The sequence below is a fragment of the Dipodomys ordii genome, unplaced genomic scaffold, assembly GCF_000151885.1.
Source record: "Dipodomys ordii isolate 6190 unplaced genomic scaffold, Dord_2.0 Scaffold31, whole genome shotgun sequence".
Classification (NCBI taxonomy): domain Eukaryota; kingdom Metazoa; phylum Chordata; class Mammalia; order Rodentia; family Heteromyidae; genus Dipodomys; species Dipodomys ordii.
Window position 1 is genome coordinate 8,291,424 of NW_012267247.1, and position 16,298 is coordinate 8,307,721.

General features: G+C 45.4%; 1 protein-coding gene across 1 annotated transcript in view; it reads left to right on the forward strand.

Moving 5' to 3' along the window:
• The first annotated feature begins 350 nt into the window (after positions 1-350).
• Positions 351-16,298, forward strand: part of Rap1gap2 (RAP1 GTPase activating protein 2) — a 48,117-nt gene continuing 32,169 nt past the window's right edge. The window contains exons 1-8 of the mRNA XM_013016318.1: positions 351-404; positions 1,770-1,814; positions 2,522-2,554; positions 2,932-3,144; positions 4,626-4,729; positions 12,736-12,814; positions 13,600-13,653; positions 16,186-16,269. Coding sequence (XP_012871772.1) covers positions 351-404; positions 1,770-1,814; positions 2,522-2,554; positions 2,932-3,144; positions 4,626-4,729; positions 12,736-12,814; positions 13,600-13,653; positions 16,186-16,269 — 666 coding nt within the window. The remainder of the gene's footprint in view (positions 405-1,769; positions 1,815-2,521; positions 2,555-2,931; positions 3,145-4,625; positions 4,730-12,735; positions 12,815-13,599; positions 13,654-16,185; positions 16,270-16,298) is intronic.

The following is a 16,298-nucleotide window of genomic DNA, read 5'->3' on the forward strand; positions in this document are numbered from 1 at the left end:
AGTTAATAAGAAGAGTACGTGGAGGAGAGAGAGCCCAGCTTGAGGCAGGGGTCCCATGGTGGGGGAGGGGAGGGAAGGAGGAAGGGAGGCAGTGGCCCAGAGTTCTGAGGGAGGTCTGTGCTCAGCCCTAGGGACTGTTCCCAGACAGCCATGACTCATGAAAGACCAAACAAACTCCTGACATCACTCTCCTCTGCCCCCTTCCCCATTTGCCAATCTGGACAAAGTGTACGGGGGCCACCCAGGTGGTTTTCTGCCTGTGTGTGAGAAACACCTGTCTGGTGGGTGGGGCCCTCCCACACCTTCCTGAACAGTGTGTCTCCAGGTTGACTCAGCCAAGAAGTCCAGAGATGCAGCATAAACCCACCCAGCAGTGGGCCCTGCTGCTGTACGGGGAGCATGGAGTGTGGGCATACACCTGGTGGGCAGGGAGCCTGCCTTCAAGTCATAGGCCTGACACTCACTACCTTAGGCATACAGCCTCTTCTAGAGCCTCCATTTCCCCGCTAGTGGAAAGGTGATGTGAGGACCAGGGAAGGGCTGCTTCCTACTCTTCCCCCTCCAGAGGGGACTGTTATTTCCCCCCTAGTTTGTTCTCCCAGTCCATACCCTCCCCTGATTTCTCAATCTTGGAAACACTTCGTGTTCCCCTCTCGAGTGACCTAGGTAGGTCAGAACCCTGCTGTAGGGCTACTGGATAGGGAGTTGCTCCCAGAAGTGAATTTCCCAGGCACCTACAAGTGGACTTCTTTAATCTAGTCCCAGGCTTTGAATCTGACCTTGCAGTAGCAGTGTTTCTTGCTTCTGTGGGATCAGGGGTTTGAGATATAGATGGAGAGGCTGTGATAGGAAGCACTATAGGTCAATGACAGGAAGCTCTCAGTGGGCTGAGGACCAGGACCAGGCTTCCTGTCTGCCACCTGCAGGCCGACCCACCTGCGGGACACAAAAGCTCAGGGTTGGCTCTTATGCTGGCAGACTCATTTCCTTCTTTTCCCTTTGCCTGCTACCTAGGGGAACTAGAGAAGATACTTCAGCTTCAGCATGCTGCTGCTGCCAAGTCATGGCACTATTAATGCACAACATCTACTGTCTGCCAGTCAGTGTTCAAGGGCTTCACCTGTTCTCTGCCTTCAGCCCTCACTGCAGTGTGAGAAGCTGTTGGCATTCCCATTTTGCAGACAGGACCATGAGCTACACCGAGGTTTTTGTGACTTGCCTATCAGACTAGTATCAGTGTTTGTATTTGTCATATAAACCCAGGTGATCTGGCTCAAGTTCATGGTTTTGTGTGTGTGTGTGTGTGTGTGTGTGTGTGTGTGTGTGTGTGTGCCATTACTGTGGTTTGAACTCAGGGCCTTGCACTCTTGTTTGATTTTTTTGCTCAAAGCTGGTGCTCTTCCACTTGAGCCACAGCTCCACTTCTTTGTAGCTTTTTTGCTGATTAATAGGAGATAAGAGTCTCATTCACTTTCCTGCTCCAGCTGATTTTGAACCAAGATCCTTAGATCTCAGCTTCTTGAGTAGCTAGGTGTGAGTGACTGATACCCAGCACAAAGTTCATGTTCTTAGCCAGCTGCTCTGATGCCTCATCTGGGGTTACTTTAAGGGCTGACAGCAAGCAGGGATGGGAGGTGTAAGGGCTCCCACACCTGCCAGCTCTTCCACTCTGGTCATCAGTATCCCCAAGCAAGGTGCCTCAGAACCCTTGCAATGGACCCTTTTTGTGATCTTTGCTTCCACGAATCCTCTCTTCCTTGGTTCCACAGGGGATCAAGCTTGAAGAACAGAGGCCAGGACCCCAGAAGAACAAGGTGGGCTGGGGGTGGCAGGTGGGCTGGGTGGGGGAGAGGGACAGAGGGCAAGGAGAGCAGTGAGAGTGATGGGCTCTTCTCTCTTGCACCTGTCTAACTCTGCTTTTTACCAGGAGCATGTAAGTGGCTGTCCTTGTTAGACTCATACCCGAAGGGCAGCATAGGGCACTGGTGCCATGCTTCTGCTGAGCAGGCTGTGGGTGGAGTCCTTGGATGAGACCTAATGATGGTCTTGGCCTGACTCCTTCCCCTATGTTCTGTGCATGCATCTATACAGTATTTCGGGCTGTTGGACTTGAGATTTCTCATAAGATTACATTTACAGGGCCCAAGGGTGTAGCTCTTGGAGGTGAGCACTTTACCTGGAGAGGGCCTCTTGGGGGAGTCTAGGGGTCCTCTTTCTGTTCCAGCAATTCTATGGTAAGAAGCCAATGTCACGGGGTAACAAAGGCTGAATCTTCTGTTCACTGCATTTGCATTTTGGTGGTGTCAATTTAGAGAGAGAGAGGGGCTCAGTGGGTACCAAAATCATATTCAGAGCTGCCGCTAGGCTGCCCTTCTATCTTGCATGCTTTCCCCAAAGCCATGGTACAGCCCACTAGGCTCTGCGGTATACTCCCCAGACCCCGGAGAGAGACGTGGAAACAGTGATTGGACAGTATGGGTAGTACTGGACTAATGTTGGTGTCATATGGCTTGTCTTGCAGGATGACTATATCCCGTACCCCAGCATTGATGAGGTAGGACCCTCCCCACCCCAGCTGCACTGAAACCTCATCTGGGTCTCATCCCTGGGGAGATGATCACCTTTCCCAACTCCATTGGGAGGGAACCTTGGCCTCTCCTCATCTTTGCTTTGTGACCCCAACTTCTCCATGTTTAAAAGGGGGTGCCCATATGGACTTTGCCACTGTGGGGCTACAGAGTCAGTGGTAAGCTGGAGATGCTGTTGGGCTCAGAGGAGAGACTCATGGTACTGTCCTTGACCTTAAATCCCAGGCTTCCCATCCCAGAGCCGCTCAGAGACAGGTGGGGACACCACTAGGCCCCTCTTCCTCCTGCAATCCCTTGCAGCCCTAGAACAGGCTGCAGAGCAAGATCTTCTCTCTGCCTCTAGGTTGTGGAGAAGGGAGGTCCCTACCCTCTGATCATCCTGCCCCAGTTTGGGGGCTACTGGATCGAGGACCCGGAGAACGTTGGCACTCCGACATCACTGGGCAGCAGTATCTGTGAGGAGGAGGAGGAGGAGAGCCTCAGCCCAAACACGTTTGGCTATAAGCTCGAATGCAAGGGTGAAGCCAGGGCCTACCGAAGGCACTTCCTAGGGAAGGTGAGACCCAGGGGGCACTGCCTGGCGGGGTGGACTTGGGGAAGGGGCTCCGTCTTCAGTGGAGAGGGATGACTGGCAGTGTCCCTGGAGCACTGCAGAGTCCCTGTGAGGGGTCCTTGGAACCACCACAGCTAGCGTTGTTGGAAGCCATGATGGGTAGTGGGGGATGAAGGAGGGTGTGATGGATCTGAACTGTTCCCATCCTGGATGTCTCCATTTTCATCTACATAGCACACACCTCTCATGTCCTCACTCAGGTGAGTACCTGAGGCCCCAGACTGCATGATGTGCTATAAGCATCTGATTGTCTCACAGTGACACAATTCTATTTCTGTCCTTTAGACTTGTTAGATTCCCCAAATCCCAAGGACAGAGGATGGAACTCTCTAGTTAGAGCAGCTTTGTAGAGTCCCCCCTAGATGAGGCTGCTTCTGAAGCCCAGGAATACCAGGAGGTCTTGTTAAAATGAAGACCCCAGCATCCTACTGTGGTTTGGCAGACTTGGGGGGGTGGGCTTCAGGAAGCCAGTGAAGGTCCCCTTATTACAGAGAACCTCTTGCTCTCATTGTGGGGAGGTGCTTGGATTGTTTTGGCTTTCTCCCATCGTCTGGCTTGGTGAAAACTCCACCTGGGAATAAGAAAGTAAGGCCAGGATATGGTGGAGAAGAACCTGAGCTTCAGTGTGCAAACAGAGGTGGGGATGAGCCCTGAATGTGTTGCTTACTTGTGTGGCCTGGGGCCATGCACAGATTTCCTATCTGGGGAGTGGGAATGACAATGTCATCTTTCTCATAAAGTCGTGGTTACAGTTAAAGAAGATAAAGGGTATTAAATTCATAGCATCATATCTAGCACATTCTGTGTGCTTGGTGGTTGCTCTACCATTACCACTGCCACCACCATTATAACCACAACTATAATCACCACCACCACCATCATCATTACAACCACAATTACCACCATACCACCAGCACCACCATGACCACCATCACAACCACCACCAGTACCACCACCACCAGCATCAACCAACACCATCACAACCACAACTATAATCACTACCATCACTATCATCATCACAACCACAATCCTACTACACCTTCACCACAACCACCATCACCACTATAATCACCACCAGTACCACCATCCTCACCACCAGCACCATCACAAACACAATCACCATCATCATCACCTCCACAGCTATAATCATCACTACTACCATCACCCTTACTATCAATACCACCACCATCATCACAACTACAGTTACCATCACACCACCACCACCACCACCACCATCACTACCAGCAACAACATCAACACCACCAGTACCAAATCATCAGCAGCAGCAGCCGCAGTGAACACAGTAGCACCTCTCTCTTCTTTGTTTTTGTGGGGCTTCTCCCTCCTAATGAAGGAGGGGATGGGGGCGGTAGGACCATGTCTGAAGGCTTGCTTCTCCGCTTACACCTAATTTCTATTTCTAGGATCATCTAAACTTTTACTGTACTGGCAGCAGTTTGGGGAACTTGATCCTGTCCGTCAAGTGTGAGGAAGCTGAGGGGATGGAGTACCTTCGGATCATTCTCAGGTGGGGCTGTTGCGCTGATGGAGGCCATGCCTCTTCCAGGAGAGGCTGCCATCTGAGGGGGCAGGAAGGACAGAAATACTAGTCCCACCAGTCTAGTCTGGGTGTGCTGGAGCGATTGACCTTCTGGAATCCTGTGGCTATACACTAGGTTGCCAGACAGCATGACGCAGGTGCTCTTGCCCAGCTGTCTGATTCTCAAGGTCACCTGGATCAGACCCCTTGCGGTTTCTCTTTCTAGTGTGGGACCCAGAGGCTCATCAAGCTGAGACACAGTTCCATGTTTCAAGAGGGGGTTAACCATAACATTTCCTTTGGTGACCACATGGTCGGGAAGATGGATTCAAAGTTTTTGTTAATGGGTGGTGGGGCTTGGGCTCCAGTGTTACAGCAATGTGGACAACAGGAGCCCTGGTGTATGGCTCGAGCCAGGGTACCTCTCTTTGGATTGTGAGCTCCTCAAGGGCAGTAACTGGAACACATTTTTGTTGTTGTTGTTGTTGTTGGTTGTGGGCCTGAACTCTGGGCCTGGGCGCTGTACCTCAGCTCTTCAGCTCAAGGCTAGCGCTCTACCACTTGAGCCATTGCTCCACTTCTGGCTTTTTCTGCTTATGTGGTGCTGAGGAATCTAACCCTGGGCCTCATGCATGCAAGGCAAACACTCTACTATCGAGCCACATTCCCAGCCCTGGAATCCATTTCTGTTGGAGACATCTAACATGTTCTAGAACATGTTCCTGGACCTTTGGACCTGATCCTGGGGTAGGTGCTGGGGACAGCGATGACTGAGACTTACTCCCTAAAGGCTTATGGTCTAGCAAGAGAGAAAAACATAATTTTAATACATGTCCCAAGTATTCCAGTAGTCATTTTCACAGGATTTCTTGGAAGCCCAAGGGAGTCTATATCTTGTTTGCTTCTCCCTAATTGAGGGTATGGGGGAGAAGCCAGAAGCTCAAGGTGCTTAGTAGACAGCTGTGAACCTACCAAGTTCCTGGCCTGTACTCATGCAATCTAGTTGGAAGTTCTTGAAGGTATTTGGAAAAGAGCAATTGCATTTTTTTTCCTGCCCAAATTTTGAAATAAATGTGCAAAAGATCAAGTGCGGATAATCTGGCTTTGGGAGTGTTAGGGAGGGGTATAGTTTGAGGAAGTTATTAGCATCAGGCTAACCTTGGTTTGCTTCTTTATTTAGAAAGGAAACAGGTGCCCTTGTGGAAGTTGCCCTGGGTAGACCTAGTATTTTCAAGGCCTTGAAGAATTGATTAAATAGCCAGAGACAACTTTCTGAAGCAGCAGTACTTGACTTGCATCTCCACCTTCAAACAGGATGTGTGCCTACCTCAGCCTCTATGTTTTCATGATAAGAAAATTGCTAGAGCTGGGTATGATGGCACATGCCTGTAATCTGGACCTGAGGCAGGAGGATCACAAGCTCAAGGTCAGCCTGGGCGATATAGGCAATCCTATCTTGGAAGAAAGGAAGAAAGAAAAGAAAATTGCCTCCTTTCTTATTAAGACTCGGCAAAGACTGCATGGGATTTCTCAGTGAGATGGCAATGGCACACCAGGATTGAAACTCTTTCTTCTGATATTGTATCCTATCTGATAGGCTTATCAGAACTGAAAGGTAGTAAGGTGCCAGGCACAACAAATACTTTTACTTGTTAATGTATGAGAGTTAGGATCAACATATGGGTGATACTGAGTGGAACCCATTCCTTTTCCTTAGGAAACAATGTAGTATGGGACTGTAAAAACAAAAAGCAAACAACCAAAACTGGAGGCTGAAAGTGGAGCTGTGGCTGAAATACTAACAGAATAGCCTGGAATGAAAAAGTTCAGAGATTTCACACAGTCTCTGAGTTCAAGCCCCAGTATCAGCACAGAAAGAAAGAAGGAAGGAAGGAAGGAAGGAAGGAAGGAAGGAAGGAAGGAAGGAAGGAAGGAAGGAAGGAAGGAAGGAAGGAAAGAAGAAACAGGAGGAATTCTGGAATAATTTTTACCTTTTTGAGCAGAAGAGGAAGCCCTGAACATCAGAAGTCTTTCTCCAAGAACCCCTTTGTTTGGGATCAACTATTTGAAATGAATGTCCTGGGAACCTGTAGGACAAGGCCAAAATGTGGCTCTCCTCAGCTGGAAGCCAGCACACAGTGGGGTAGAGAGAAGCCATATATACCAGTCAGGACACTAGACAATCCATCAGGTACCTGGAGTGTCTGCCAGGCCAAATTGAAGACTAGGCAAGAAAAACTGGTTGTGTGGCCTAGCAGATTTATCAGAGACAAAGGAGAAGTAATGTAGAGGTAGCATTTCCTGGCTGGCAGTGGTGGCTGTCCCAGCCTCACTCCTCATAGACTTCTGAATTATTTACTTGATGCCTCCCAATTGACAGCAGCCAGCTTTGCAGCCTCAGATCTTAGAAGAGCATGCCCACTAACCTCTGTGTGTGCCTCGAGCTCAGCCATGTAAAATCTATTCATTATTTGGGACCATCTCTTCATGTATATACTTGTGTTTATTTGCTGTGAAATTTCTATTCAGAGGCTTGGTTGTTTTGTTTAATTGGACTGCTATTTGAAATTTCTATTTAAAAATTCTTGTGGGTAAGTAGACAGGTAGATTCAGGAACTTTTGGATCATAATATAAATCTAAATTAATTTAAAAGCAAACACTATTGAGTATGTTCACCTCTACTTTGATAATAAAAGTAGAAATTAACAACAAAAGAAGGTTTTTTTTTTTTTAAACAAACCCACGTAGCCACATAGAAATAAACACCTCAACTCTTTTCAAAATAATTTTTAGGGTTGGGAAGGTGGCTCAGTGGTAGAGCCCTTGCCTTGCATGCCTGAGGCCCTGGGTTCGATTCAGCACCACATAAGCAAAAAAAAAAAAAAAAAGCCGGAAGTGGCGCTGTGGCTTAAGTGGTAGAGCGCTAGCCTTAAGCTGAAGAGCTGAGGGACAGCGCCCAGGCCCAGAGTTCAGGCCCCATGACCGGACCAAAAAAAAAAAAAATAACTTTTAGGCCTGAGGGGAAATCAAAACCATGGTTATAGAATATTTATAAAGTCATTACTTTATATATATATATATATATATACTTTATATATTTTATATACTTTATATTATTCTACATAAAAACTAATGGGTTCTATTCAGAACTGTACTTAGAAGAAAAATTATCAACTTAAACAGTTTATTATTAAATAAGAAAGAGTGATATTGACACAGAAGTAACCTCTCTGTGCCTCAGTTTCCTCATCTGTGACATGGTAATGATGTCTCAGTCTTAAAATTGTTGAGCACTGTGTATCTTCTCCCCCCTCCCCCATCTTTAGTGCTCAGAACTCAGAGCCTCTTGCTTTTGCTTGGCTTTTTTGCTTAAGGCTGGCATTCTACTATTTGAACCACACTTCTTCCTCTGTCTTTTTGCTAGTTACTTTGCTAGTTAATAAGAGTCTCTCAGATTTGTCTACTTGGGCTGGCTTTGAGCCCTCATCCTCAGATCTCAGCCTCCTGAGTAGCAGAATCATAGGCATGAGCCACCAGCACTTGGCCTGCAATGTGCCCTTTTGAGCAGCTACAGATAATCAGAAATGGTAGCTGCCACTCTTATGATCAACATAATTACCTCAAAAAAGTAAGAGGAAGGAATAAAGATTAAAGAAGTGAATAGATTAGACATAAAAGAACACAGACTTGATAAATCTTGGGTTCCATTAGGGAGAACCTGATTGGTATAGATAACTGAGCAGTGAATATGGTTAAAAGAGAAAACACAAATGTGCAAAATTATATGTAAAAGGATAGATAACTACATATTAAGATTTAATAATTATTAATGGATCTGATGTTCAGTTCAGGCTATGCAATTGAAAATGTTATTTGAGACAGATGCCCTTTTTGGGAAATATCCATTATTAAATGTAACTCGAGATGAGGTTAAAACAACACAAACCAACCCTCAAATGCACCAATAACTATGGAATACATTAGAAAAGTTCCCAAAGAATTATTTCTCCAAGTGTTTCTAGGTTAGATGGTAGGCAGGCAGGTATTTTAAACTTTAAAGGAACAGATTTTGTGTTACTTAAACTGTTCAAGAGAAGAGTATGGAAAGTTTCCCAGTTCATTTGATAATGCTTAGAAGATCTACATTGAAAAAAAATCAGGCAAATGAAATTTCAAGTTGAAAAGATAGAAAAAGAAAAAAAAGTAGGGCTCAGTATTCCTTATGAATATGGACAAATGCTTTAAACAAAATATCATTCTCAGAAACTCAAATCCAAGCAGGCTATTAACAAAAATGTACTGTAGCTAAGAAAGAGTTACTTTAGCATTGCAAAGATGATTCATATGAGGGAGTGAATTATTCTTTAAAGTCTACTTAAAGTGTAGTGGTAGGGATACTGTGAGGAATAAACTCTTACCTTGTTTCCTGAACATAAAAAGTAATCAGTATATTCTCCTTCTTTACTAACCTCTTTGTCCTCCTCCTTTTCCTCTTTCTTTTTCTTCTTCCTCAGGGTTTTGTGCATGCGAGGCAAGTACTCTACCAATGTACTATACCTCAGGCTCCACTTGAGATGTTTGTAGTCCTCTTCTTAATCTTGCTCACCCTCTTATGGACCTGGATTGTCATAAGCTAGTGGGGTGATACAAGAGATAGATGGAAAGGAAAACAGAAATTCAAAATGTCTTGAATAGGGTTTGAATGTGTATGGAGTTGAGAGGTCGGGCTAGACAGATGGGAAAAAGCTCGGCCATGTACAGATGAGGTTTAGGAGCTTGAGGTTGTTTTTATTTTTATTTTTTGCTGGTTCTGTGGCTTTATCTCTGGGCCTGTGCTCTGTCCCTGATCTTCTTTTGTTCAAGGCTAGCCACCTACCACTTGAACCGCAGACCATTTCTGGCTTTTCTCTTTATTGGAGATAAAGAGTCTCATGGATTTTCCTGCCTGGGCCGGCTTTAAACTTTGATCCTTAGGTCTCAGCCTCCTGAGTATCTAGGATTATAGGTGTGAGCCACTGTTAATTGACTTAGGAGCTTGAGTTTTGTCCTAAGAGCAAGAGGAGAGCTATAGAAGAGAGAATGTCACAATGGTCACTCTGGCTAGAGTAAGGATAGTGATAGGAAAGAAAAGGAGGCCCAGGGAAGAAAGGTAGGTCAGGAGGCTTCTGGGATGAGCCAGGTCTCCAGACTGTAGAATGTGAATGGCACTTAGTTACTGGGTAGCCACGATGGGGACTGAATGATGTTGTCTTATACGGAGACTACAGAAAAGAATAGAATAGAAAAAAATAAAATAGAAATAGAAAAAAATAAATCCTAGGTATTTTAAATATGTTAGTAGTTATAAAAATATAAATGGATTAAGTCATCCCACTAAAATATCAGATTATCAAGTTGGGTTAAAAAACCCAGCTAAGAGAGACACACTGATGGAAAAATGATATGGAAAGTTATAACGTAAAGCTGGCATGGCAAGATGAAAATCAGATGAAGTAGAATTTCAGGAAGAAGACATTTAGGATAAAGGAAGCACGCCTGAATAATTTGGGAATGCTTTCTTTCAACTCCTGATGTTTCCTGTGGTGTGGAGCAAGCACTTTCGGGTAGCATCCTTGGTTGTCTCTGCTCTCACAGATAGCTGTGTTTGGGAGTAAGCGCGGGGTGTGCAACCTGGTTCTTGCTTCATGCTTCTCTTGGGCATTTCTCCTGAGCAACTTCCCACCTCCCCTAGGAAGAGTCTTGGCACTCCCAGCAGGGTGGAAAATTCTGGGAGGAGAGGTTCATTTCACCGTCACACTCAGTTGTGTGTTCTCCCATGGTCCATGTATTAGATAAATAAATTTAAAATAATATAGATTGCCGGGCGCCGGTGGCTCACGCCTGTAATCCTAGCTACTCAGGAGGCTGAGATCTGAGGATCGCGGTTCAAAGCCAGCCCGGGCAGGAGAGATCGTGAGACTCCTATCTCCAATAAACCAATGGAAAACCGGAAGTGGCGCTGCTGCTCAAGTGGTAGAGCGCTCGCCTTGAGCTGAAGAGCTGAGGGACAGCGCCCAGGCCCAGAGTTCAAGCCCCATGACCGACCAAAAAAAAAAAAATAATATAGATTATCTTCCTTGAATATGAGGCAGTTTATAAATCAGCAGTTAAAATATCAAGGGAAAATTGTCTCATGTTTGGAAAGTTCTTTTTTCCTTTTTACCTTTTAAATAGCTCATAGGCTAATGAGAATATCATAAACTGACAAAATATTTAGAATTAAATGGCAATGAAAGTACTACCAATCAGAATGTTTTGTGGTGCAATGAAAGTGGCACTTACATGGAGATGTATAGTTTTAAATGCACTGGTTAAAGAAAGAGAAAGGTTAAATGAGTAAGTATGCAGTCTAGGAAGGTAGAAAAAGAATAGGAAAAAAAACCTGAAGAAAATAGAGGAAGGAAATTTAAAAAATTTCAAGAACAGGTGAGTGAAATACAAAGCAAAAATAAAAAGGAATAGAGACAATCACCAAATCTAAAAGATGCCCCGCCAAAATTAATAAAATAGGTAAACCTGTAGTTAAGACTTGTTAAGGAAAACAGAGAAAAGTTACAAACAAGGACTGGGGATGCAGTTGAGAGATAAAGTGCTTGCCTGGCATTTGTGAGGCACTGGGTTTGATTCCTAGCAACACACACACAGACTCACTCATACACACACACACACACACACACATACACACACACACAACCCTAGTATTTTTAGCAGTGAGAGACACAACTAGATGAAGAAAACCAACTTTATATCAACTCTTACAGAAAAACTTAAATTACCCAAATTGACTTAACATGGAGTAAGAAAACCTAAACATCTAAAGAACTGCAATGTATCTTTCTATAAAGATACTTCTGTGAAGTATCCTTTCTATAGAGTAACTAACACTACTCAGGAGGCTGAGATCTGAGGATTATGGCTCAAAGCCAGTCTCAGCAGGAAAGTCCATGAGACTCTTATCTCCAATAAACCACCAGACAACTGGAAGTGGCGCTGTGACTCAAGTGGTAGAGTACTTGCCTTGAGCTGCATTGCTGAGGGACAGCTTGCAGGCCCAGAGTTTAAGCCCCACAACCGACAAAAAAAAAAAAGGTAACTAGCCTAGTGATGTCACAGATGAATTATATCAAATGTTTAAAGAACAGAAAAAAAATCCCTGTGTCACAGAAACCATTCCAGAGGTCTGGAAGTGATCCTAAAATGTTTCTTGGCTAGAATAACGCTTTGCTCTTGGTACCTGCAAAGAGAAGTACAAGGGGAAAAAAAAAAGAAAATAGGTGGGTGTTGTCTTTGAAAATGGATGTGAAAATATAAATAAACAATTAACCAAATAAATTCTGAGCACCCACGGCACACAAAGATGGCTGAACAGAAATGTAATCCAGCAGGTTAGCAGATTTAAAAAAACCATATGATTATCTAAGCAGATGCAGAGAAGCATTCAGTAAAATTCAACACTTTTATAATGTGCTAAATGAATCAAGGGAACAGGCTAAATTTAGAGTCTTATATGGTGAATCCCTTTATATTTTAAGTCAATCCAGATTTTCAAATATTAGATTATCTTTTCATACAGATTCATTTGCATGTCAAAATCTAAATAGATCCCAAAGCTGGGACTCAGTTCTTTGGAAGAAGACAAAATTTAGAAATAAGAAAAAAAAAAGTCACAGTGACCTGGAAGGGAGCTAATTGCAGGCAGCTTGAGCAGGCAGAGTCTTTGTGTCATTTCCCCTGTCAAGACCCCAGGAAGGGTCTTCCTTTTCCCACTGTGTGTGGCGGGGGAGGGGGTGGGAGGGTGGGTGCCTCCTTCTTTTCCTGGGTTGGGTGGAAGGTGGCAGATCTGTGTCCTGGGGAGATCTGCAGTGAGTACCCCAGCCCAGAGTGGTCTTGGCCGCCTTCCTTACTGATTCTGTTTTGGGTGGAAGCCTTTGTCTCACCTCGTCCGTGTATGCAGGTCCAAGCTGAAGACAGTGCATGAGCGGATCCCTCTGGCTGGACTGAGCAAGTTACCCAGTGTCCCTCAGATTGCAAAGGTAAAACTCAGTGTCTCAAGAGAGAAGATGGCTTTCCCTGTCATCCCAGGGCTGTTCTGGAGTGAATGGGGTAGAGGCTCTGCCCATGGGGAGGGAGAGGCTACTTTTCCCTGGCATTTGACTCTATGGATGGAGGTAGGGGGCTGCCTTCATCTTCCCTTTCCCTCCTTAACTGATCCTTGCTGCTGAGGCTACTCCAGGAATTATAGAATCATTGGTCTCCGCCCCAAGCAGTCATGGTTAGTTCCAGAGACAGGAGAAATGGAAGACAGGCTGGCCAATGGAGCTTAAACAGTGGGGTGTCAGAGGAAGATAGATAGGAAAGCAGGAGAGGAAGGACCTAGGCTGAGCTGAAGGAGGATCCAGAGCCATTACTATTCTTGAGTAAGAAGCTGGCAGTGGGCAGGGGTGTGGGGCTATGTCATTGCTAGGGTTACAGGGAACCAGTGTTGGCAGTAAAGTGGGGTCAGAAGTGGCTGCCTTACTCGGGAGCAGGAATGCTGGGAGAATTGTGCTTGGATACTTTGATTGGAAGTTTGGGAGGTAGAAAGCTTTCTGGTATTATCTTCTGGGATAAGTCTCAGGCTTCCTCCTCTTCCTCCTTTCACTTTAGCAGGAACCCTTTGAAAGGTTAGTTTCTGGCCTGGGCACCTGTTAGCAAACAGCCAAGCCTGATTGGAAGCCCTGTCCTGCGCTATGCCCTCCATCATGGTGCTGTCTCTTGGTGGGCAGAGGAGCCCAGAGGACTCTATGTTTCTGAACTCTGTGTTTCTCTCCCTGCTCAGGCTTTCTGTGACGATGCAGTGGGGCTGAAATTCAACCCTGTCCTGTACCCCAAGGTGAGGACCTTCATACTCCCTCTTGCCAGGGTTTTGCAAAGTGGTGTGGATTTGCATGGCAGTGGCTGTATGGGGGAGCTTGCTGCGTGTGTGTGTGTGTGTGTGTGTGTGTGTGTGTGTGTGGTGTGTCTATGATAAACCTCTATTCCCCCCCTCCCTTTTCTTCCTGCCCACCCCTTTACACACTGCTCATCCTCAGGCATGTCTATTTCTCTAGACCTGCCTAACAGGTGTGAAGATGGCAGAGGTAACAGTTTGGTGGCTTCTGCATCTCACCCTAGTAGCAGCCCCTTGAGGAAAGCTCTGGGGCAAGACATGAGTCTGGGAGGATATGTGTGTATCTACTCTGCCATCATGTAGGGCTTCCCAGCAATCTTGTTACTGTAACACTCAGGCCTTATAATCCCCTGCTGGCCTTTGTTAATAAACCAGTTGATTCTCGGATAGCAATTTCCTTAAGATTGGCCGGACGTTAACCCCAGTTCTGATATAGGAGTGTGAGTGAGGAGAAGAGTAATAATAACAAACCAACAAAGAAACCCACTCAAGAACAATTATGGCATGACAGGACCTGAATCATCCCGATGGAAAATTGCTTGAAATTAGCCACAGGAAAAGACCCTGTGCACTGACTGCTTCTTCATGAGGCCGGAGGGAGAAAGTAAGAGCAGAGCTGTACCCTGAGCGCCTGTTGGCCAGCGCTGTGGCTGCTGAGGTTTGCTGGAGCTAGCTTTCTCTATTCCCTGAGTCTTAAGTATGACAACCAGGAGTCATGAAATAAGATGCCTGGTGGGGAAGGGAGGCCCCCTCATCCTGCTAGGATATCTGGAAGTCTTGGCCTTCCTTGCCCATGACTGGGCCTGTCATTCTTCAAAGCATCTATTTATCCATCTGCAGTGGGATGGGGAGGGGGAAGAGCTTGTGTCTGCACAGAGCCATTCTTTTTCCAGATGCTTTTTTGCAGCCATTTTCCATCTGTAGGCACTCACCGGTCCTATGCCACACTCCGCTGAATGTTTCCTGTCATTCAGACTGTCTGCCCTTTATAACCAAAGCTGAATTAGTGAGGTGTAACCACACATTAAAACCCTATCATAAAGGTCTGACTGAACTAAAGGTTTGGTGAGTTTTGTTGTCAAATCACATCCGCCCCAAGAACCCAGTGATAGGCTTTTATATAATTCTCTCTTTAACTTGGAAAGCTCTGGCCTTGGTAATAATGAAAGAGCAGCTGTATTTTCATGTTTTCTATATTTGAAGGATTGCTTGAGTTTGGCTGGGATGTGAATCTGGCTGAAGTGTGTGTGTGTGTGTGCTTCAAGTTTATAGAATTAAGACTTTTCTTTGGAAGGTTTCTGTGGCTTGGTGCCTCTCTCTGGCAGGGCAACTGTTCATCTCCTTTGACTCATCTCAGCTAGGAGTGGAGGGCTTTCTCTAGGGCTGGGCAGCAGGGCTCTTAGGAGGGTGGCGGGAGGGGAGGAGAGGGAGCTGTCACTGAGACGTGTCACTTGCTCTGCTTCTGAGAACCTTGCAGAAAGCCCACTGAGTGGCAATCAAACATGGGCTGTATAGTCCAGCTAACAAGTTACTCCTGGTTTGTTCTTTCCCTATCATAATTCATAAGCAGATCTCTCCTTCATATTGTGAAATGTATTCCAATCACACCCAAATATTCTTTCTCAATAAACTGGTTTAGCTCTGATCTTTCTGGAAGGTTGGTGATAATGGTAATATGGATGAAGATGTTGATGATGACACTGGTTTTGATGATACTGTTGTAAGATGGTGATGAGGATGATGATGATATTGATGATAGTTGCACTTTATGTTTGTCTCACTCCTCGTAAATACACCTCTTCATTTAAAAGAGGAGGAAGATGAAGGGAGTTAACTGACTTACTGAAAGCTGTGTACATCAAAGCAGCAGATTCAGAACTTGAGTTTAGGCTGTCTGAACCCGGATAGCAGCTCTACAAGGCAAAATGGACAATTAGGTGGAACCAGTGGTCAGGGCTTTGTTTTTGTTTGTGTATTTTACTAGGGTGTGTTTCTCCTCAGAGAATCTTCATTTTATGGATACAGAGATTGAAGTCTGGGCAGGAATAATGCCTTGCGTTAAGTTATATTGCTGAAGAAGTAGAATGAGAGTTAGGACCATCTTTCCTGACCAGTTTGGGCATTCTGGCTTTATTTTGTATATTACAGATAAAAACTGGGCTGACGTCCATTTTTGAGTCTCATTGGACTCCTGCTATGCTCAAGCTGTGGCTGGCACATCTGGATAGAGACAGAGTGGCTGATGCAGAGGTTTAGTTACCACTGGAGAAGTCTAGATGTGAGGAGCCAACCAAGACCTTTGGAGTGGCATCCTGACCATCTGCCCACGGGTTCTCACTCTCTCTGTACACATGGATGTCTCTCATTGGGGCCATGTTTTGGACTGACATGGGGGCTTCTCCTTCTGTTTGCTTCTTCACTTGCCTCCAAATTAATAACAATCTTGAATTTTTTTTCCCTTCTCCCATTTTCCAGGCCTCTCAAATGATTGTGTCCTACGACGAGCATGATGTGAACAACACATTTAAGTTTGGGGTCATTTATCAAAAAGCAAGGCAGGTAAGCGCGACAAATCCTCCATGATGACT